This window comes from Macrotis lagotis, chromosome 6 (assembly GCF_037893015.1).
Source record: "Macrotis lagotis isolate mMagLag1 chromosome 6, bilby.v1.9.chrom.fasta, whole genome shotgun sequence".
In the NCBI taxonomy this organism is placed as follows: domain Eukaryota; kingdom Metazoa; phylum Chordata; class Mammalia; order Peramelemorphia; family Peramelidae; genus Macrotis; species Macrotis lagotis.
The window spans coordinates 69,502,582-69,520,430 of NC_133663.1; the positions used below are offsets into that span (position 1 = coordinate 69,502,582).

General features: G+C 41.8%; 1 protein-coding gene across 14 annotated transcripts in view; it reads left to right on the top strand.

Annotated features, from left to right (window-relative positions):
* TNS1 (tensin 1) overlaps window positions 1–17,849 on the top strand; it is a 324,376-nt gene that overhangs the window by 284,623 nt on the left and 21,904 nt on the right. For 10 of the 14 annotated variants that reach the window (XM_074191391.1, XM_074191394.1, XM_074191395.1 and 7 more), the window contains 3 exons: window positions 1,794–1,886; window positions 3,801–3,839; window positions 13,569–13,767. In XM_074191391.1, coding sequence (XP_074047492.1) covers window positions 1,794–1,886; window positions 3,801–3,839; window positions 13,569–13,767 — 331 coding nt within the window. The remainder of the gene's footprint in view (window positions 1–1,793; window positions 1,887–3,800; window positions 3,840–13,568; window positions 13,768–17,849) is intronic. The other 4 variants (XM_074191392.1, XM_074191396.1, XM_074191399.1 and 1 more) reach the window with 1 other exon arrangement.

Below are 17,849 nucleotides of genomic sequence, written 5' to 3' on the forward strand. Positions count from 1 at the left end.
AAACCCTAACCCTAAATTTAGATTTATTGAATTTCAAGTCCCACCTGAGGTTGCTTTGGCAGCCCCAGACCAAATGATTTTGCAGACCTTATATGGCCAGAGATTCCCTATCCCTGTCGTAGGCCACAGCACACGAATGCTGTCCATGGGGTTTTCTTGGCTTGATATTGGCATGATTTTCTATTTCTTTCTCCAGTGGATTAAGGCAAACAGAGGTTATGTGACTTGCCCCTGAGATCAAATTTGAACTCAGGTCTTCCTGATTCCAGAGCCAGTATTATCCACTGAGTCACCCATGTGCTTCCTGTACTATATATGGCCTTAGTTGAGATTTTGAAATTTATGAAAACTTTCATCAGCTACTGTTCAGTGACTAAAATAATTGTCTCAGTATTCTTCACCTGAAGATCATCCGAAGAATGAGGTTTTAATGCTAATATGACAGTTTTGATGTGCCCTCCTCCCATTAAAACACTTGAGCGGAGATAACTTGTGATCATGGTAGCCGTGCAAGGCAGCCTCCTTTACTAGATCCACCCAGTTTGAGAAAATATCATCCAGAAATTATTCCATACACAATGCAAAATGACAATGTTCATCTTGTTTAAATTAAAATGAAAAATTTAACATTCAGAAATCACAAGACTAAAGAAGTTTAAGGGAAATTTCTATAACTAAGCTTTGAAACGATGTTTTTGGTAACTAGTAGGTGTTTAACACTTAAAATGGAGCTAAGATGTTTGGGACATTATATTGTATAAGCCAGGCCTGAGATTTGAGGAATGAGGTAATTCAGTTCTTGGGGTCCCCTTGGCCATGGTCTGGACCCTTCCTTTTCAACTTCTCAATGTCACTGGAGGGGAGATTTGTACAATCTTCCTTTTTTCTTGTGCTGCTCTATCAAGTTATTGTCCAAACCCTTGCATGAAGAGACAGAGAACTCCAGAGGGTGAAATGAAAAATAAAGAGATTGAATTCCATGAACACTGATTAAAGAACTTATGTGTGGTGATGGGAGAAATAAAGAATTTAGATGAAGTGGACTTTGCCCATGGAACTTGGTCTGGGAGAGGTATAGATATGCATATCTGAGATAAAAATTAGAATCTGAGAAGTTACAATGGAAATGATGAGGTGAACAAAGTCCAGGAGTGGGAGGTCATCATTAAAGGGGGTGAGGGAGGAGAAAAATCAGGAAAGTCTATCTGGAAACTAAGATTTGAGCTGAGCCTGAAAGACTGGGATAGGAATTCCAAAAGCACACGGGGATAAAAGACATTCGAGGCATAAGGACTGGCTTGAGGAAAGATATATAGAGAGGACACAATCCAGTTTGACTGGAGCATTAGGGGAGGGAGGAGTTGCCCTTTGGATATCCTAATTACCTCATGTTCTTACATCTTACCAGGGGCTTTCACATGTGTGATGCCGTCTACTCTTATGGTCTGGCCCATGAGGAAGGGAGTTCAATGGTCTTAAAGTCATTTAAAGATAGGAAACAGAGAGGTTGAGTGATTCTTCCAAGGTTGCACGGCTAGTAAGTAGTGGGGCTTGTTATAATGCTTGGCCTCTTTGATTCCTAGTCTGCTCTTTCCACACTGTCAAGACAGATAGTGACGGAGAGGCACACAGAGAGACAAAACAGAGGAGGATGACCTGTCTGCAATTCCTCAGAGGAGGCTCCCATTCTCCAAAGTCCATTTGTCTGTGTAGCATGATCTGGCCTCATTCCATTTTTCCCCCACTGAACCTCTCAACCCCCTAATTCTAGCCCCCTGTCTCTTTTGGTACAGTGCGTTCTCCTCCAGGGCTCGCCAAGACACCCCTTTCAGCCCTGGGACTGAAACCCCACAACCCAGCGGATATTCTGCTCCATCCCACAGGAGGTGAGTGAGGCTGAGCCTTATGGGCTATAGTGTGTGTGTGTGTGGTGGGGGAGGGGGGACCAGATGGTAGCTACTGAGAAACTGGGGTCTGTGCCTTTGAGGGCAAGGGGCTTTGGTGTAGGTGATCTGAGAACCTTAGAATATCTAGAGCTGGGCTTTATTTTGTGGGGTGGCAATCTGGTGAAAACATCTTCAGTATTCTGTTTTTAAGTGCAAAACCCCAAATTATAGGATTATAAAGGAAACCAGTTATCTAAATATGATATAATATTATATAAAAATACATACAAATATAAGCATATATGTATATGCATATATACATTCATATATACACCTAGATAGGTATATATATATATATATATATATAGATGCATCCCCATTTATACATGTATGTATAAATGTATTATATATAAATATGCATATAATATAAATTCACACACACATATACAAGTACCCATTCCCCTCACTTTTGCTCCCTACTCCCATTATGCAGAACAAAATAAACTCTTATTCTACAGGACAATGTCCAAGTATCTGAAGATGGATCTTTTCTATAATTTTTTTTTGTCAGGTCAAACATCCCCCTTTTCTCAAATCTTTCCTAGTATGATTTCCACTATTCTGGGCTGCCTCCTAAAGACACATTTTAGCCCTGTCAATGTCTCTCATGTGATACAGCCCCTGGAATAGCACTCTTGGCTCTGTCTGACTCTATGAATGACAGACTCCCACATTCTTATCCCACCCCCTTCCAAGGGGGGACAGCTAGAGGAGCTGAATCCAGTAGTTGACCTCATATATTGATTAATTCCATCACCCTCTGTGATTTTTTCCATTTTCTATGGGATCTTGGGCCTATATCCTTTTTTTTCCCAAATGCCTTTGCTCCTTCTCTTCTCTGGATGTCCCTCTGACTGTATTTTCCTCTTTTTCTCTGAGGGATGGTGATCTGGGGAAGAAGGGAGGCTTGACAGCTAAGACATTCCCCAACCTGTTTCTGCCTTCGATCAATCATCCTGTCCTTCCGCAATGAGGAAGAGACCCTGGAGAGGACAAATCCCCTAGTTTATGCCCCTGGAGTTATAGAATCAGAGATATGTTGAAGTATGAATTTCAGAGTAATCCCTTTGGGGATTCCCACCCAAGGGGACTCTTGCCTTTTAAGGAGAGGAGTGCATTTTTCTTCTCTAATCAGACTTTGACTCACAGTTTGTCCTTCATTTTCCCCTTCATCCTCCAAACCTCTTTCCTACCACTTAAGGAGAGAGTCTACCATCAGAGAGCCTTGGGGCCTATACTCTGGTAAACAGATGTGCTATATAGACTCTGTCCAGAAAGTCATTCCCCAAGCTCTGGTTTCTGTTTCTAGGATTTGGATGAAGTTATTTGTTTTTCTCTTTTGGTCATAGAAAGAATGACCCAGCCAGATAGGGATGGGAGTGATGTGGTGGCGGTAGCTACATTCCTTTGGGACATGTGTAAACTTGCATCTTAGGCATGTCCCTGGGTATCATGATTGTATAATGATGTTTTACTAAAAAAATTCAACAGCTGAATGGGAAAAGCCTTGTGTTAGCCTAACGTGACTTTGCTCAGATACCAAATCTAGTGGGCCATATTGGGAGAGTGGCAACTCAGAGACCTACTGAGAAATGGAGAGGAGTTGGCATCAGGGGAGGGCAGCCTTGGACAGAGAGGGGCTGATTAGGGATACCATGGAGAAATCCTAATGTTAGTGGAGAACCTAACTCCAACACAGTCCTAGTCTTCTTTTTCTGACTATTTTTCTTGGCTAAATATCCTCCTATCTCACTGTGAACTTAATATGCTAACTTTATTAATGTGTATCTCTCTTCTCTTCCCTTCCACCTGCTTTTCCTCTCCATTCTCTCTCCTTCGTTCTTCCTCTCTCAGAGGAAGATGAGGAGAAGGTGCTATCTGAGTTCTTTGAAGGTAAGAATGGGATTTCTGGGTGGTGAGTTTGCGACTACGTGATGTGACTCTGTGTGAGGGTTTCCCATCCCAGGCCTTCAGTCCCTGCTAACTGGCCATCAGTTCAAGTGGTTAGGATCTCAGCTCTCTTCCACTCCTGTGAGATGGTGGACCAGTGAGATTTTTTTCCCCCACTGGTGTAAGATATTCTAGGCCAAGAAGTTTTGCCAAGCAGGCTGGCCCATCTCCCCCAACAGCTTGGGTCCAGGCCCTAGCCCTATTTGTGTGACACCACTGTTCTTCCAATACATCACTCAGACAAAAAGGCAAGTGCTCACTCCTCAGCTTCCCAGTCTGCTGAGTATACTTTGCCTACTCTGATTACTTCTCCTCAGGTCCCTTGCCCCAACTCCTAACCCTAACTTGGCTCAGAGAAGGAAGAGAGAAGCTAGGGCTGCAGCAGATAACCTTGTAGACCCAGGCAAAGTTAAGCATGAGACCAAGAACAGAGGGGAATTCATTCAAAATCCTCCAGGTCCATGACCTGGTTTCCTTGGAGCCCATTGTTTGGTTCATTTCAGGTAATTTTTACGGATAGAAAAGAACTTTAAAGCTCACCTAGGCCAGGAGTTCTTAACCTGTTTTGTGTCATGGACCCTCTTGGTCATCTGGTGAAACCTATTGTGAAGCCTTCTTAGAATAATATTTTTCAATTTATAAAATAAAACATAATTGCAAATGAAATAAATTTTATTGAAATACAATTATCAAAATAGTAAAAAGAACAAATAATGTATAACAGACCCTAGATCAAGACCCCCAAGCTAGTTAAGCCTAACTTTACACAATAGGACACACAGGGAAGTCATTTGGCTGGATTCAAAGACACCACTGGTCTTGGAAACCTGGGTTTGAATTCTGAATTTGACACAAACTCACCATGCAGTTCTGGGTAAGCTGTTTCCTGTTTTTTTTTTGTACACATAAAACAATGCCTACTGAAATCACTTAATAATTCCTTGATGATTGATTCCTTAGAGTAGGTTTGAGAAGTAGGTGATACAAATGTTCTTCTCATTTTGCAGATGAAGGAAAATCAGGTTTGAGAAATGGAAACCCTAGGGAAGACGTACATCTGTCTCTCTCTTGATCTCCCTGACTCTTTGTCTGTCTGTCTGTCTGTCTGTCTGTCTGTCTCTCTCTCTCTCTGTCTTTCCCTTTTCCATCCTTCTTCCTCCCTTCCTTCCTCCCTCTCTCCTTCCCTCCCTCCCTACCTCTTTTCCTCCTTCCTTCCTTCCCTCCCTCATTTCTTCTCTTCTTTCTTTCTTTCTTTCTTTCTTTCTTTCTTTCTTTCTTTCTTTCTTTCTTTCTTTCTTTCTTTCTTTCTCCACCCACCCATTTATCCATCCATCTATCTATATGCCTATTATCTATCTATCTTGTTATCTTGGTGGGGTATGTGTATACACACACACACACACACACACACACACAGTAATTTAGGAAGAGTGTACTAGTATCTGGGGACATCCAAAAAGGCTTCTGCTGGATATGGAGGTAAGGACCTGGGTTCAAACCCCAAATTTCCATCTGGGGGACCTTGGTCAGGTGTCTCAGTTTCCCTACCAGTAAAACAAAAATGGGTTGGCACTGATGGATCTTTTGCCCTAAATTGTATGTTGCTACGCATTGTCTCTCAACTCCCAGCCAGTCAAGGCTTTGACTTCTTGGAGGGAGTTATTTGTTGCATGATTAGAACCTAGATTATAGGGCCAAAAGAAATGTTATTGATCATCAAGCCAAACACCCTTGTTTTGAAGATGAGCAAACTGAGGCCAGGGAATTAGTGAGACAGTATTTCTAAGGTATTCAGTATCTCGGGGGGGGGGGGGGGATTTGATCCCAGGTCCCCATTCTAGCCTCTCTGCGATGCTATCTCTCATTGAAGGAATGCTCCCCACAGAATACCCCATATGCCAGGGCAGTGCAGGCATGTTACAAGCCCCAGGCCTCTTTCCAGTGTTCAAAGGGACCCTTCTCTGATTCCTCCTCCCCCCACCCCTACTGATGCCAGTGAGAGAGCTCTCTGTCATGCGAACTCTCCCCCAGATGTCAGAGGTTGAAGACTGGTTCCCGGCAGGAGCAGCTGAGTGGGGAGGGGAGTTGAAAATAAGCAGAGCTCTGGAGCCAAAGTTCATGTGTTTGGGATGCCAGGGCCCACATTAGTCTCTTAGATCCTCCTGGGGCTGCTCCCGGGGCAGCTGCCTTCCTGGGCTAACTTCTACAAGCTGAGCAACTTCTCCAACAAGAATGCCCAAGAGGACTCTGATGGCAGATTAGTCGGCAGTCTAGCAAGCTTGGGCTCTCTAAGCAGCGGGTGGGGGAGAGGGGAGAGCAGAGCTAAGGAGCCAAATTAGAGGTCAGGAGCCAGGAATTCACCGGGCTCTTTATCTCTCCCCCGTGACTTGGACACAGATGCTGATCTGGCAGAATCATTCAACAAATGTTCATAGTTCTCCTTTAAGTAAAACTGCTTTGGAGAACTTTGAACAGCCTATCCCCAACCCTCTGCTACTGTGTGCTTGTGGGAAGGGGGGAGCTGTGCTGTAGGTTTGGGGTCTTTCCAGCTGAGGATGGTGTTGAACTTCCTATCTTTGGGGGATTCTTTTCAGGTGGGTGAGAGTACTTGGGTGGACTTTGCTATGGAATGACTTTAAACCTCTCCAATTTTAGCAAAAGTTAAGCATAGACAGGGCCTTGGAGATCATTTCCCCTAACTCCTCATTTATAGATAAAAGATATGGAGACCTAGAGTAGGAAAAGGATAACTTGCCCAGAATCACACAGATAATTAATGGAAGCTCTGAAACCAGAACCTATGTCTCGAGACTTCCATTCCTAGTCTTTTTCTAATGCATGATGTCACTCCACACCCACCTAGTTCAGAGGTATCAAACATGGAGCCCTCAGGACACATTTGGCCCCCAGCACTCCTGATTGTGACCAGAGACTGATTCAAATGTTAATGGGAAATATTTGACAAATTGAATAAAATACATTAAAACATAAATAATGTCAATATATGATTTCCTAAGTCAGTATGGGTCTACCATGATCTTTGTATTTACTTTAATGACTCCCATTTTTATTTGAGCTTGACACAACTGATCTTGTGCATTGTCTTTTTTTCTGGGCACCATACTTTGGAATTTCAGTGAAATTTTCCTTTTGTTTTCCTTTTGTGCACTGTGCCTTTTACAGAGTAGATAGTCAATACACGTTGAATGGACTGAAAGAAGGAATGAAGGAGGCAACATGTTACAGTAGAAAGAGCATTGACTCTGAAATCAGGGGTTCAAATTGTACTTCTGATGTGTGACATGGGCAAGTCTGAACCTCAATTTTCTCATGTATAAAATAAAGGAGTTGGGCTCATGGCTCTGGTGTCCATGTCCTTTGAATGAAGTGAGCAGAGCATCCTGAAAAGAATACTAGTGACTTGAAACCAGAATACCTGATTCCAGTATTAACTTTGCTTCCTACAAACTCTGGGATCTTAGATAAGGCACTTTATCTCTCCAGGTCTCAGTTTTTATTATATGTAAAATAAGAGGATTGTATGGAGATGATCTCTAAGGTCTCTTGCAGCTTAAACATTCTAGCAATTTTGTGAATGAATGAAGAAGCCTACAGGAAAGCATAGAGACAAGGATGTGGCCTCTCTATTTCCAAAGTCAGGGTTCAGATTGTCAGTGTCTTGAGGGCAAGAATTGTCTCTTGCCGCTTTTTGTAATCTTAGTGTACTGTCCCTGGTACAGTTTTATAAATGTTTATTGATTGACCGATTGATTGATGATTTAGTCACTCAGTGTAGTCATTCAGTAATCAGACTACTGAAGACCTTTATGCTTTCCATCCCAGGACAGAGATAAAGGAATTAAAGACAAAGACTTGTGAAAAAAGTTTGATGAAATTGGAATTATTCCTGGAAAAGGTGGTGTGGTGGTGGTAGTGGTTGTTCTACTACAAATAGTAGGGATGGGGGTTCTTATTTTCTACTGAGAACAGAGAACAAAGTAAAGACTTTAGCTATCATAGGAATATGGTTAGACATGAGGAAGACCTTCCTAAGGGAGATAGTATAACAGGTAGCCAGAATATTAGAAGTCTTTAAGAATGGCTTAGATTCTTAACTGTTGGGGATAATTTAAATTTGGAATCAGGGCAGATTCATTGGATGTTTCAAGAACTCCTTTCTGTCTTAGATTCATGAAATATGTAAACATGTCCTTTGGAATAGTTGGTGATGAGACCATTAATCTCATCAAGAAAGAAATTCTAGAATTTATGCTTTCATTATCTGGGAGCCTAGTTTCTTTTGCATCTCCTATACCTAGGTTCCCATTCTTGATCAGCCAATAAAAAGGTGAATGATCTTGGATAGATGGAGTTGGAATTCATGATCTCTTTCCTGTCTTCCAACACCCACTTCAAGGTGTGAACTGTGGTTGCTAGAGATACTTCTCTGAGATGGTAAAGATATCATAAGTTGCTCACCAATCACTGACTGGTACCCACAGCAGAGGAAAGAGAGGGCAGGTAGCACCAGTGGTCATATAGTAGAGTCACCTCCTTGGCTCCAGGACTTATCAGCCAGGCTGGGGCTCTGAGGAGCCAGATCTGACACTTGGATCTGGTCCAGCTTCTTGGAATGTTGAGAATGAAGAACCCAACCCCATAGGCAAGCCTCCTTCCTAAACTTGCCCCACCTCCACCATCACACACTTTTGCCTGTCTCTAGGGGCTGGCTCCAAAAGGTATTTAAAAGGGAAAAATAACATTTGTAAGGAGTCATGGAATTTAGAACTGGAATGAAACTTTGAGCTCATCTATCCTAACCCTTTAATTTTATGGAGAAGGAAATTTGGACCTACAGGAAAAAACCCAACAACTTGTCCAAGGTGTTATATGTGACCATATATACAGTAACAGCTTTGAACTGAAAACTTCTAACTCCAAATCCGAGACTTTCCACTACACATTTGGGTTGTTTGAAGACAGCTGTATGATCAGTCCTGGAAGATTAAAAATGGTTTGAGTATGGTCCTATACATAGGTTGAAGACTAGGGGAAATGACAGACCTAAGAGGCAGACCAACTCCTTCATTCTATGGATAAGGAGACTGAGGTTTATAGAGCTTAAATTGTTTGGTTAAAGTCACACAGGGAGTCAGTGGTTGAATTGGGATTTGAATCTAAGTTCTTAACCACAAATCTAGGTCTTGTTCTATTCCTTAAATTAAGTCTGCCCTCTCCTTGCAGCTACAATTAGAACTTCTTTGCTTTCTGTGTGTTTAAACATTGTGTCTATGATCTCTGTAAGGAGAAAATGAGATGGTATTTGTAAAGGATTTGGTACAAAATTGGTGCTTATTGAACAATGCTTCCCTCCCTCCTTTCCCTCTGTTTGTCTTCTGGGACCTTCTCTCTTGACAATAGCAATAACAATACTTTTAACATATATGCCCCTTGCCAGTTTATAAAGAAATTTCATGCATGTTTTCATAAACAGCACTTCTGGGTGAGGAGAAATGTCCCATTAGAAGAAAGGAAGGGTTGGCATTATTCTCATTTTACAGGTGAAATCATTGAGTCTCAGAGAGACTGAACAACTTGCCAGAGATTATGCTAGTAATATTTTTATCTGGTCTAGATAGATGTGTTAATCATTATGACTCCAGAGAAAATGAATGATCTCTCCCAATCCCTCATTTATTAAGCACCATGGTAAAGCAGGAGAAATGGAGAGTAAAATGAAACAGTCCCTGTTCTCAAGGAGCTTGTGAAACATATAGAAGGGTGAGCTGCATGATAGAGGAGAAGGCTCAGTGAGGTGATTGTGATAGTGGATGGCAATGTGGAGGAGATTGGAACCCAGATCTCTCTGGCTTTTCCACTTTATATCCATGAATCAATGGTTTAGGAGTAGGAAGTGAGACTAAGAGAGGGAAGAACCTGAGCATGCCAAGAGGGCTGGTTATCGTGATGCCTCTCTAGGTTAGGCTGGCCCTCTCGAATGATTAGTTCAGCCTCTTGCACCTCTCTCCAGCCCAGACTCAAGTATTTGATTGTAGGGTGGAACTTGAAACTGAGAGGATGGAGTAGGTTAGTAATGGGAGTTAGAGGACAGAACTGTGGGAATTATTGGTGTTGGGGCCAGAAGAGTAGTAATTTCAAAATGGATTCAAAGTTTGGTCAAAGTGGCTTTGAATTTAGTGAACTGAATAATTGACCCCAGTGGGAGTTGAATAAGGAATTTCTTGCTCATAAAGAAGAACTCAAATGGTGGAAAGGAGACCCTGCAGTGGATAGAAATTATTACTTTAGATTGTAAGCTCCTTGAGGACTATTGTCTCTCTTTTTAAAAAATCTCCAATGCTTAGCAAAGTTCCTGGCCCTCAGGAGGCATTTAATGAATGTTGGAATGTTCCCTCATCTACAAAATGACCTAGGGAAGAAAAAAGTAAACCATCCCACCATCTTTGCCAAGAAAATCCTAAATGGGGTCACAAAGAGTTAGACATGAATGAAACAACAACAACAAAATGGATTAAGGGTTAGGAATGCAGGGTAGCAGTGAAAGCAGTGGGAAGATGGAAGGAAGAGAGGGAAAAGATGAAGAGAAAAAGGGCGAATACAAATAGGAGAGAGGAGTGGCAAAGATAAGTGGGGGAGAGAGGCAAGGTGAGGAGGAGGATGGGGGAAGAGAAGAGGGGGCGGGCACTCTCAGGGTAGGGCTGAACTCTCCCATTCAGAGTAAACACCACACTGCAGTCCTGGGCTCTGGCCTGCTCAAGCCAGTTGTGGGTTTCTGCATTGGATTGGCCTTTGATCTGAAGCTACAACTGGAGGGGTTGATCCTGCTCTTCCTCAGGGGTAAGAAGAGGGTCTTGGCCTTTAGTTGAGACCTCAGGACTGTTTGTGGAAGGAGAATTGGTTATCCATGTGGGTACTAGGGGGCAGGGCAATTGTAGTAGAAGAGATCAGCCTGACCATAGTCTTGATGTCTTAGAGCAATGGGACTGGCTCATTCCCATGGATTGGGCATGAGAGATTCTTAGGGCAGTGTCTATGATCTTGACAAGTTGGTTGCTTGCCTGATTTTCCCTGTTGGTAAGGAAGAGGGATTCATTTCACCTACTTTCAGATGGAAGTATCCAGGGAACATTTGGTAGACAGGAAGAAGCATATTCCAGGTGTGTTGGTGAAAAAGAGCATGGAATTTGAAGTCAGAGGGCTTTGGTTTCAAACCTCAGTCTTGCCACTTATTACTCATAAGATCTTGTGCAAAGCACTTATTTTCACTGGTCCCCTATTTTCTTATCTGTTAAATGTAGGGGTTGGTTTAAATGGTCTGTATTAGTCCTTCCAGCTAGAATTCTATGATCCTTTTCTCTTCACTGTTTTGGATCAACACTGCAAATTAGGTTATGTTTAATACAAGACAATTTAAAAAAGATTGAGAATCCTTTTGAGTTTGCTTCTCATGGAAATAGATTTTTCTGATTTAATCGGTTTCTAGCGGAATGCTGAATGTGTTGGACAGAGAGATAGGTAGATCTCTTATCTTGAAAGAGCTCTAGGATGAGTAACTTCCCTTTGGGGGTCAGAATGCAGTGCAGGTGATCTGTTGTTAATTTTTTTTTTAAGTGGCAAAGGACTCTGGTGATCCCATTTTGGCTTTTCTGGACAAAGATAATGGAGTGGTTTGCCATTTTCTTCTCTAGCTCATTTTCCAGATGAGAAACTGAAGCAAATAGAGCTAAGTGACTTGCCTAGGGTCACATAGCTAGAAAGTGTCTGAGGCCTGATTTGAACTCAGAAAGATGAATCTTTTCCAGTGCTGGCACTCTACTCACTGGGCCACCTAACTGATCTCTAGGATGGGTCTTTCCCTTGTCCACCTTTTTCCTTTGTATCTCTACTCCATCTGGTATAGTAAGCACTTAATAATTGCTTCTTATTAAATTAAATGTCTAGAACCATTCAAACTCTGATCTGTCTTCTGTTTTGTCTGAGTTTTATCACCAAGGAGGGATATGGGAATATGAGCAGGAAGAGCCACAAAGGCTGTGTAAGGGATAGGAAGTAGAGACTGGCAAGAAGAGGAAAAGGACTGTGGTGAACATTTATTCTTATTTCTAAAATGGATAGTTACAAGTTTATGTTGAGAACTTTAGAGGGATGGCCTAGGATATCCTTTGTGGCTTCATGTGGAGTCACTCAGTTACAGGATGCCAAGGAATCTACTATTTTGATATCTCTTGTATCCATTTCTCCTTCCACTATTAATGGTAGCAAGGATTCATCACCACCCCCTTAGCCTACTGCAATAACTTCCTAAGAGGAATTTCCAAATCCCCTTTCTCCCTTTTCAAATCATTGTCTCTCCCATCGTTAGATTGAGTTTCCTTATTCATAGATCTGGGTTCAACATTGCTCTGCTCAAAAATTTTCCATGGTACCAAATTGACTCATGAGTAAGGCTTCCTTGCTAGTCAATTAGAACCTCCATAATCTGAAGCCACCTTACTTTTCCACCTTACATTTCTATGCTATTACTCCTCTCTCCATAATCTTTTCCTCTAATAAGTAGTTTTTCTTCCTTGAATGTGTTCATACTTTTTCCAGTTGTGACCCTTTACACTCACTATTCCTGTTTGCTTGGAACTTCTATTCTTCCCTTTTGCATGTTAAATTCCTACTTAGCCTTTAAAGTCTCACTAATCTGTAACAAACTTTTTTTTTGTCTTGGATTTTCATGCAACAATTTACACCTCTCTGATATATTTATTTTTCTTTTCTTAGTCTTAATATGAAATAGAAAACAAAAGCAAGAATTATGACATTGTATCCATAAACTTGAGTACACTTTCCTTTCAAAACATGTAGGGTCTTTGGGAAAGACAGGCACAAATTTAAAGTAGTGTGGTAATGAGGCATATACGTAGGGAATAGATGTGCCCAAGGGCCACCCATAACTTTGGATGCCCAGGTCTTGGTGGCCTTTCTTTTTCTTATCAAGAGTCGACAGAAAAGTTTGTTAATGGGCACAGTTCTAATGCATTTGGTATGTATTATTGTAACTAGTTAAATGTATATCTGTAATATGCTCTACTAGGCCATAAGCCTCAGAAGGCTGAGTTTGTCTAAATTTTGTACCTTCCTCGGTGATTAATTCAGTATCCTATACTTGGTAAGCACTTAAGTGGTCATTAAACTAATCAGTTCAATGCTCAATCTGCTCAATGGGAAGACTTTGCTAGTCCTCTGGGAGTTTCCGAGATTTCCTTAATTTAGGGGGGGAAGGGAATGGGGGCTGGCAGATCCCTGAGAGAACTTTAATCTCTGTGCCTATTTTTTTTTAACTTTGAATTTTTTTTGGTAAGGCAATGGGATTAAGTGATTTTCCCAAGGTCTCACACAGCCAGGTAATTATTAAATGTCTGAGGTTGTATTTGAACTCAGGTCCTCCTGACTCCAGGGCCAGTGCTCTATCCACTGCACCACTTAGCTGCCCTTTTACTTTGGATTTTGTAAGGTTCAATTTCAAATCCTTTCTTCTTCACTTGTTTATATTCACCAGAGATAAAGAGGAGGCAAGTTAGGCTGGGCACTTCTAATTCAAGAACCTTGTCTAATTGTCCTTGTCAGATGTTTGGCTTAATGGTATTCCTTTGTCTTTTGCAGAGCCCAGGAGCTATGTTGAATCTGTGGCTCGAACAGCTGTGGCTGGACCCCGAACCCAGGACCCTGAGCCCAAGAGCCCAACTATCCTAACTACACAGACTTACGGTCCTGAAACTCCTCTGAGGAATGGTTCTCTAGGCAATTCCTTTGCTCCCCCCAGCCCCATCTCAACCAGCAGTCCCATCCTTGGCACTGACAGGTATGATACCATGAGGGTGGAGGACTGCAATGGAACTAGTTGGGGAAAAGAGAATAGAGGGTAAATGGGAGTGTTATTAATATTAGTTGTTGGACCATTGTGAAAGTCCTGGGAGAAGAATCAGATAGTCTTCACTGGGCTTAGAGGGAACAGATATTTGCACTTATATCTGATTCATTGTACCTTCTGTGTCAATCAATCAATCAATAGGCATTTATTGAACTCCTGTTATGGGCCTGAGTTATACCAGACACTATAGGGGATACAAAGTTGTAAAAGGTACAGCCCCTGCCTTTACCATTTTCAATCCATTAGAATGTGAGGTATTATATATAGATATAGAGATATATGTACATGAAACCATATGAGACTATATATATATATATATATATATATATATATATATATATATATATGATGCTTAAAGGATGATATAGATGAGAAAAGGAAGTTTCAGAGGAGGGGAAGAAAAATTACTGGGTCTGAGTGACCTTTGGACTCTTTATAGAGGAGAGGAGGAGGGGACTTCAACTAGGGGCTGAAGAATGATTGGGGTCTTGGGTAAAGGGAGGTGAGAGATGGGTATTCCTGGGAAGGGAGTGAAATCCCAGCCTGGCTGGGACCCAGACTTTAGGAAGATGAGTAGCTGATGATAAGGCTGGTCTGAAGGAGTTTCTGACCAGATTGTGGAAGGTATGTTTGGATCTTATAATTGGCATGTGCTAGCTCCATGGGATCACCCAGAGAGAGGGTGAGAACTTTTTAGTTTTAAACTCTGCTATGTCATGATTGCATTATATAAAATTTATATTATAGCTACTTATGTATTTGCCTTATCTCTGCTACTAGGTGATAAACTCCCTGAGGGTCAGGGTTAGGTTTTGATTCAACTTTGTATTCTCCTAGCTTATATCAATGTTTTGCACATTTTCTTTCCTTTTTTTTTTTTGATGGGGTGGGAAGGGAACTTAACTCAAGATTTCATTGATTTAAGGGATTTCTTCTTTACCAAAGCAGATTAGCACTTGCTTTGCAATTAATAGTCCCAGAGAGTTGCTTAGGGGATTGGGAGGGTGGGTCCACTAAGCCATGCTCTTTCTCCTGATTTGAATTATTATAATTCAATATATAGAGAGTAGCATTTTCTGGCATTCACACATTTATGAATAGTCATACTATAGAAGGTATTTCCCATTATTCTCCCCCTACACACCTACTTCTCTCATTTGCATTCCAGTTGCCTGACTACTTTTACCCTCCTCTAGCCTGGCTTCCATTCCTTCTCTTTTGCTGTGGTCAGATAATGTTTTATGGAGGAAGAAAGATTTGATCATCAACTTAGAGTTGGAAGGGATTTGAGAGACCACTTAGTCTAAACTTCCCACTTTACAGAAGAATAACCAAATGGTTACTGATTTGTCCAAGGTCATACAGCTAGGAAATAGTAGAGTTGGGATTTGATCCCACAACCTCTGACTCTACATCTGGTAACTTTCCCATTAGTAGTGCCTGATCTGGGTTCTGGAGAAAGGGTAGGTTTTGGATCGTTAGAAAGGATATGAAGGAGAAGGCATTCTCACATGAACAATTGATTGAATAAGATTAAGAATGTATAAAGTATGAGTGTGATTGGGTTGGAATGTAGGATATGATAAGACTGGGAAGCAAGGTTGGGGACACACTGATGTAGGACCATTTATTCCAGACCAAGGAGTTTGTACAAGGTAATTCTTGACTTGTATCCTCTATAAATGAATAATTCTGTCAAGGAATCATGAATGCTCTTGACTTCCCTCCTACACACCTACCCCACTTCACCCCTTGAGTCTCCATTTTGAATTTGGGACAAGGTCTCCAGCCACCTCCTTTTCTGTGGCCTTCTTTTTGGCTTTCTCTGACCAAAAGGAAATTCCTTGGGTGGGGGTAGAGGGCAGGGATCACTCCAGAACAAGGGAGTTGCAGCACTTCCTTCCTGAAGAGTATCCTCCTGGCCAGGCCAACCCAGCCCAGCCCCTCCTGTCTTTGGCTCTCTCTCCTTTCTGGTAGCTCTTTCTAAGAGGGATAGGGTTAGAAGAAAGACAGAGCCAGTAAGAACAGACCTCCTTGGGCCCCATCCAGGATGATCAGATGCAATTAGTCTGGGGATTCGAGGAATTCTGGAAACACGGACTGGGCAGATCTTTCAGAGGTTACAGAATCACAGAACCTCAGAGTTGGAAAGGATCTCAGAGGTCATCTAATTCTAACTGTACCCAGCTTAACCACAGTCTTGGCAAATGTTATCCATCTTTCTTTTGAAGACTTTCAGTGAAAGGTCTCTTCCTCACTCTCTTTAGAGGCTACTTTTGGATGGCCCTCCTTGTTAGGTGAAATTACATAGTGGGCTCCTTATAGAATGTAAACACCTTGAGGGTAGAAATGGTTCCATTTCTTTTTTTTTTCTTTGTATCACCAGAACCCCAAACTTAATGCTAGATGGTTGAGCTATTAGAAAATTATTCCTTATATCAAGGTGAAATGTGAATCTTGGAAGGCTCACCCCCCGCCCCATCCTTTCCCTACTATTGCTCCTGATTCTGATTCCCTGATTCCTGATGCCCAGGGAAATGAGCTAATCCCTTTCCTATGTAACAACCCTTCAGATGCTTGAAAGCAGCTCTCTGCCTCCTTCAAAGTCCAACTCAAGTCCCATCTCCTTCTGAAAATCTTCTCCACTGCCCACAAACCCATAGAGATAGTTTCTTCCTATGAACTTTCAGCCCTAATCAACTGTACTCTCCACTCTCCTGTAAACTCTATAGAGCTTTCATGTGCAAGTACTAGCTACATTAGGAGAACCTTGGGAGAAAAGCTGGGGGTCCATCTCTCCTTCAGACAACCAGCTTCTTAAGGGCAGAGCTTGGGTCTATTCCTCTTCCATTATATTGTCCTCAGAATCTGGAGCAGTTTGGTCCCCGCCAAAGCAACCTGGGGGAAGAGGGATGTTTTCTACTGCATTAAAGTCCCCCCCCCCAAAGTTTGATAGATTTCTTTCGTTATTGGCTAGATGGCTAATTACTCTTGATTGGAAAGTTCTGCATTGTAACTCATCTAAATTCTCCCTGTTCTGGTGAACAGAAGAGGTTATCTCTATTCTTTATATACTAACCATTCAGGGCCCAAAGGAGGGGGGCATCAGGACTCTAATCAGTCTTATATCCTTATGACTAATGGATTCCAGTTATTTTTCTCACTTTTTCTTAAGATTATAGCTTTGGAGTTGAGATATCAAGTTCTGTCATCCTCTTCCTCTCCCCACCCCGAAAGTGTCTTTGATTTAGCCCCACTTTCCATATCCCACTGTTCTCAGGGCAGTAGCAAACTGAGCCAGAACTCAGAAGCCTAGATTGAGCTAAAAGTTTATGATGTGATGGAAAGAGCCTTGCATTTTAGGGTCAGAAATCACTGATTGACTATATGATTTTGGGCAAGTCTAAAGTCTCTCTTCAACTGTAAAAGAAAAACATGAACTAGATAATGTTTAAGATCCCTTCCAGGTCTAACATTTTATGATTCTGATCTGACTAGGCTGGTTGCCCTGGGCTAGGCAAAGTAAATCATTCAGAGCTCTCTTCTTACCCCCACTCACTTGCCTTGATGAAGTATCTTAACCTGGCCGAGAATCCTTGACTTCTGGCACAGGCCAGCTTGACCTCTGGATGAAGCCGAAAGCCATGTGTAATGAATAAAGTCATTCCCCAGGGAATCCAACCTGGCCAAACATTGCCTGTGGTAGGAGCCAGAGATGAAGACTTCCTCCTGGCTTGAAACTGTGTGTCCCGTAACTTCATGCCTCTCTTATGTAATGACTTCCCCTCCTATAGGTGGCTCCCAAAACTTTCCTCATGCTATACATCCCATTTATAGCCCATTTCTTCTGGCTTGAGTATTCCAATAATTGTTACTTTAAAAAAAACTTTAGATGATTGAACATGATTTGAATGGAAGTGAAAGGTGCTAGTATTTAAAGGGAATCAATATGAACTTTAGGGAGACAGATGACCCAAGTTCTAATCTAAGCATATAAGTAGAATGCTGAGCTA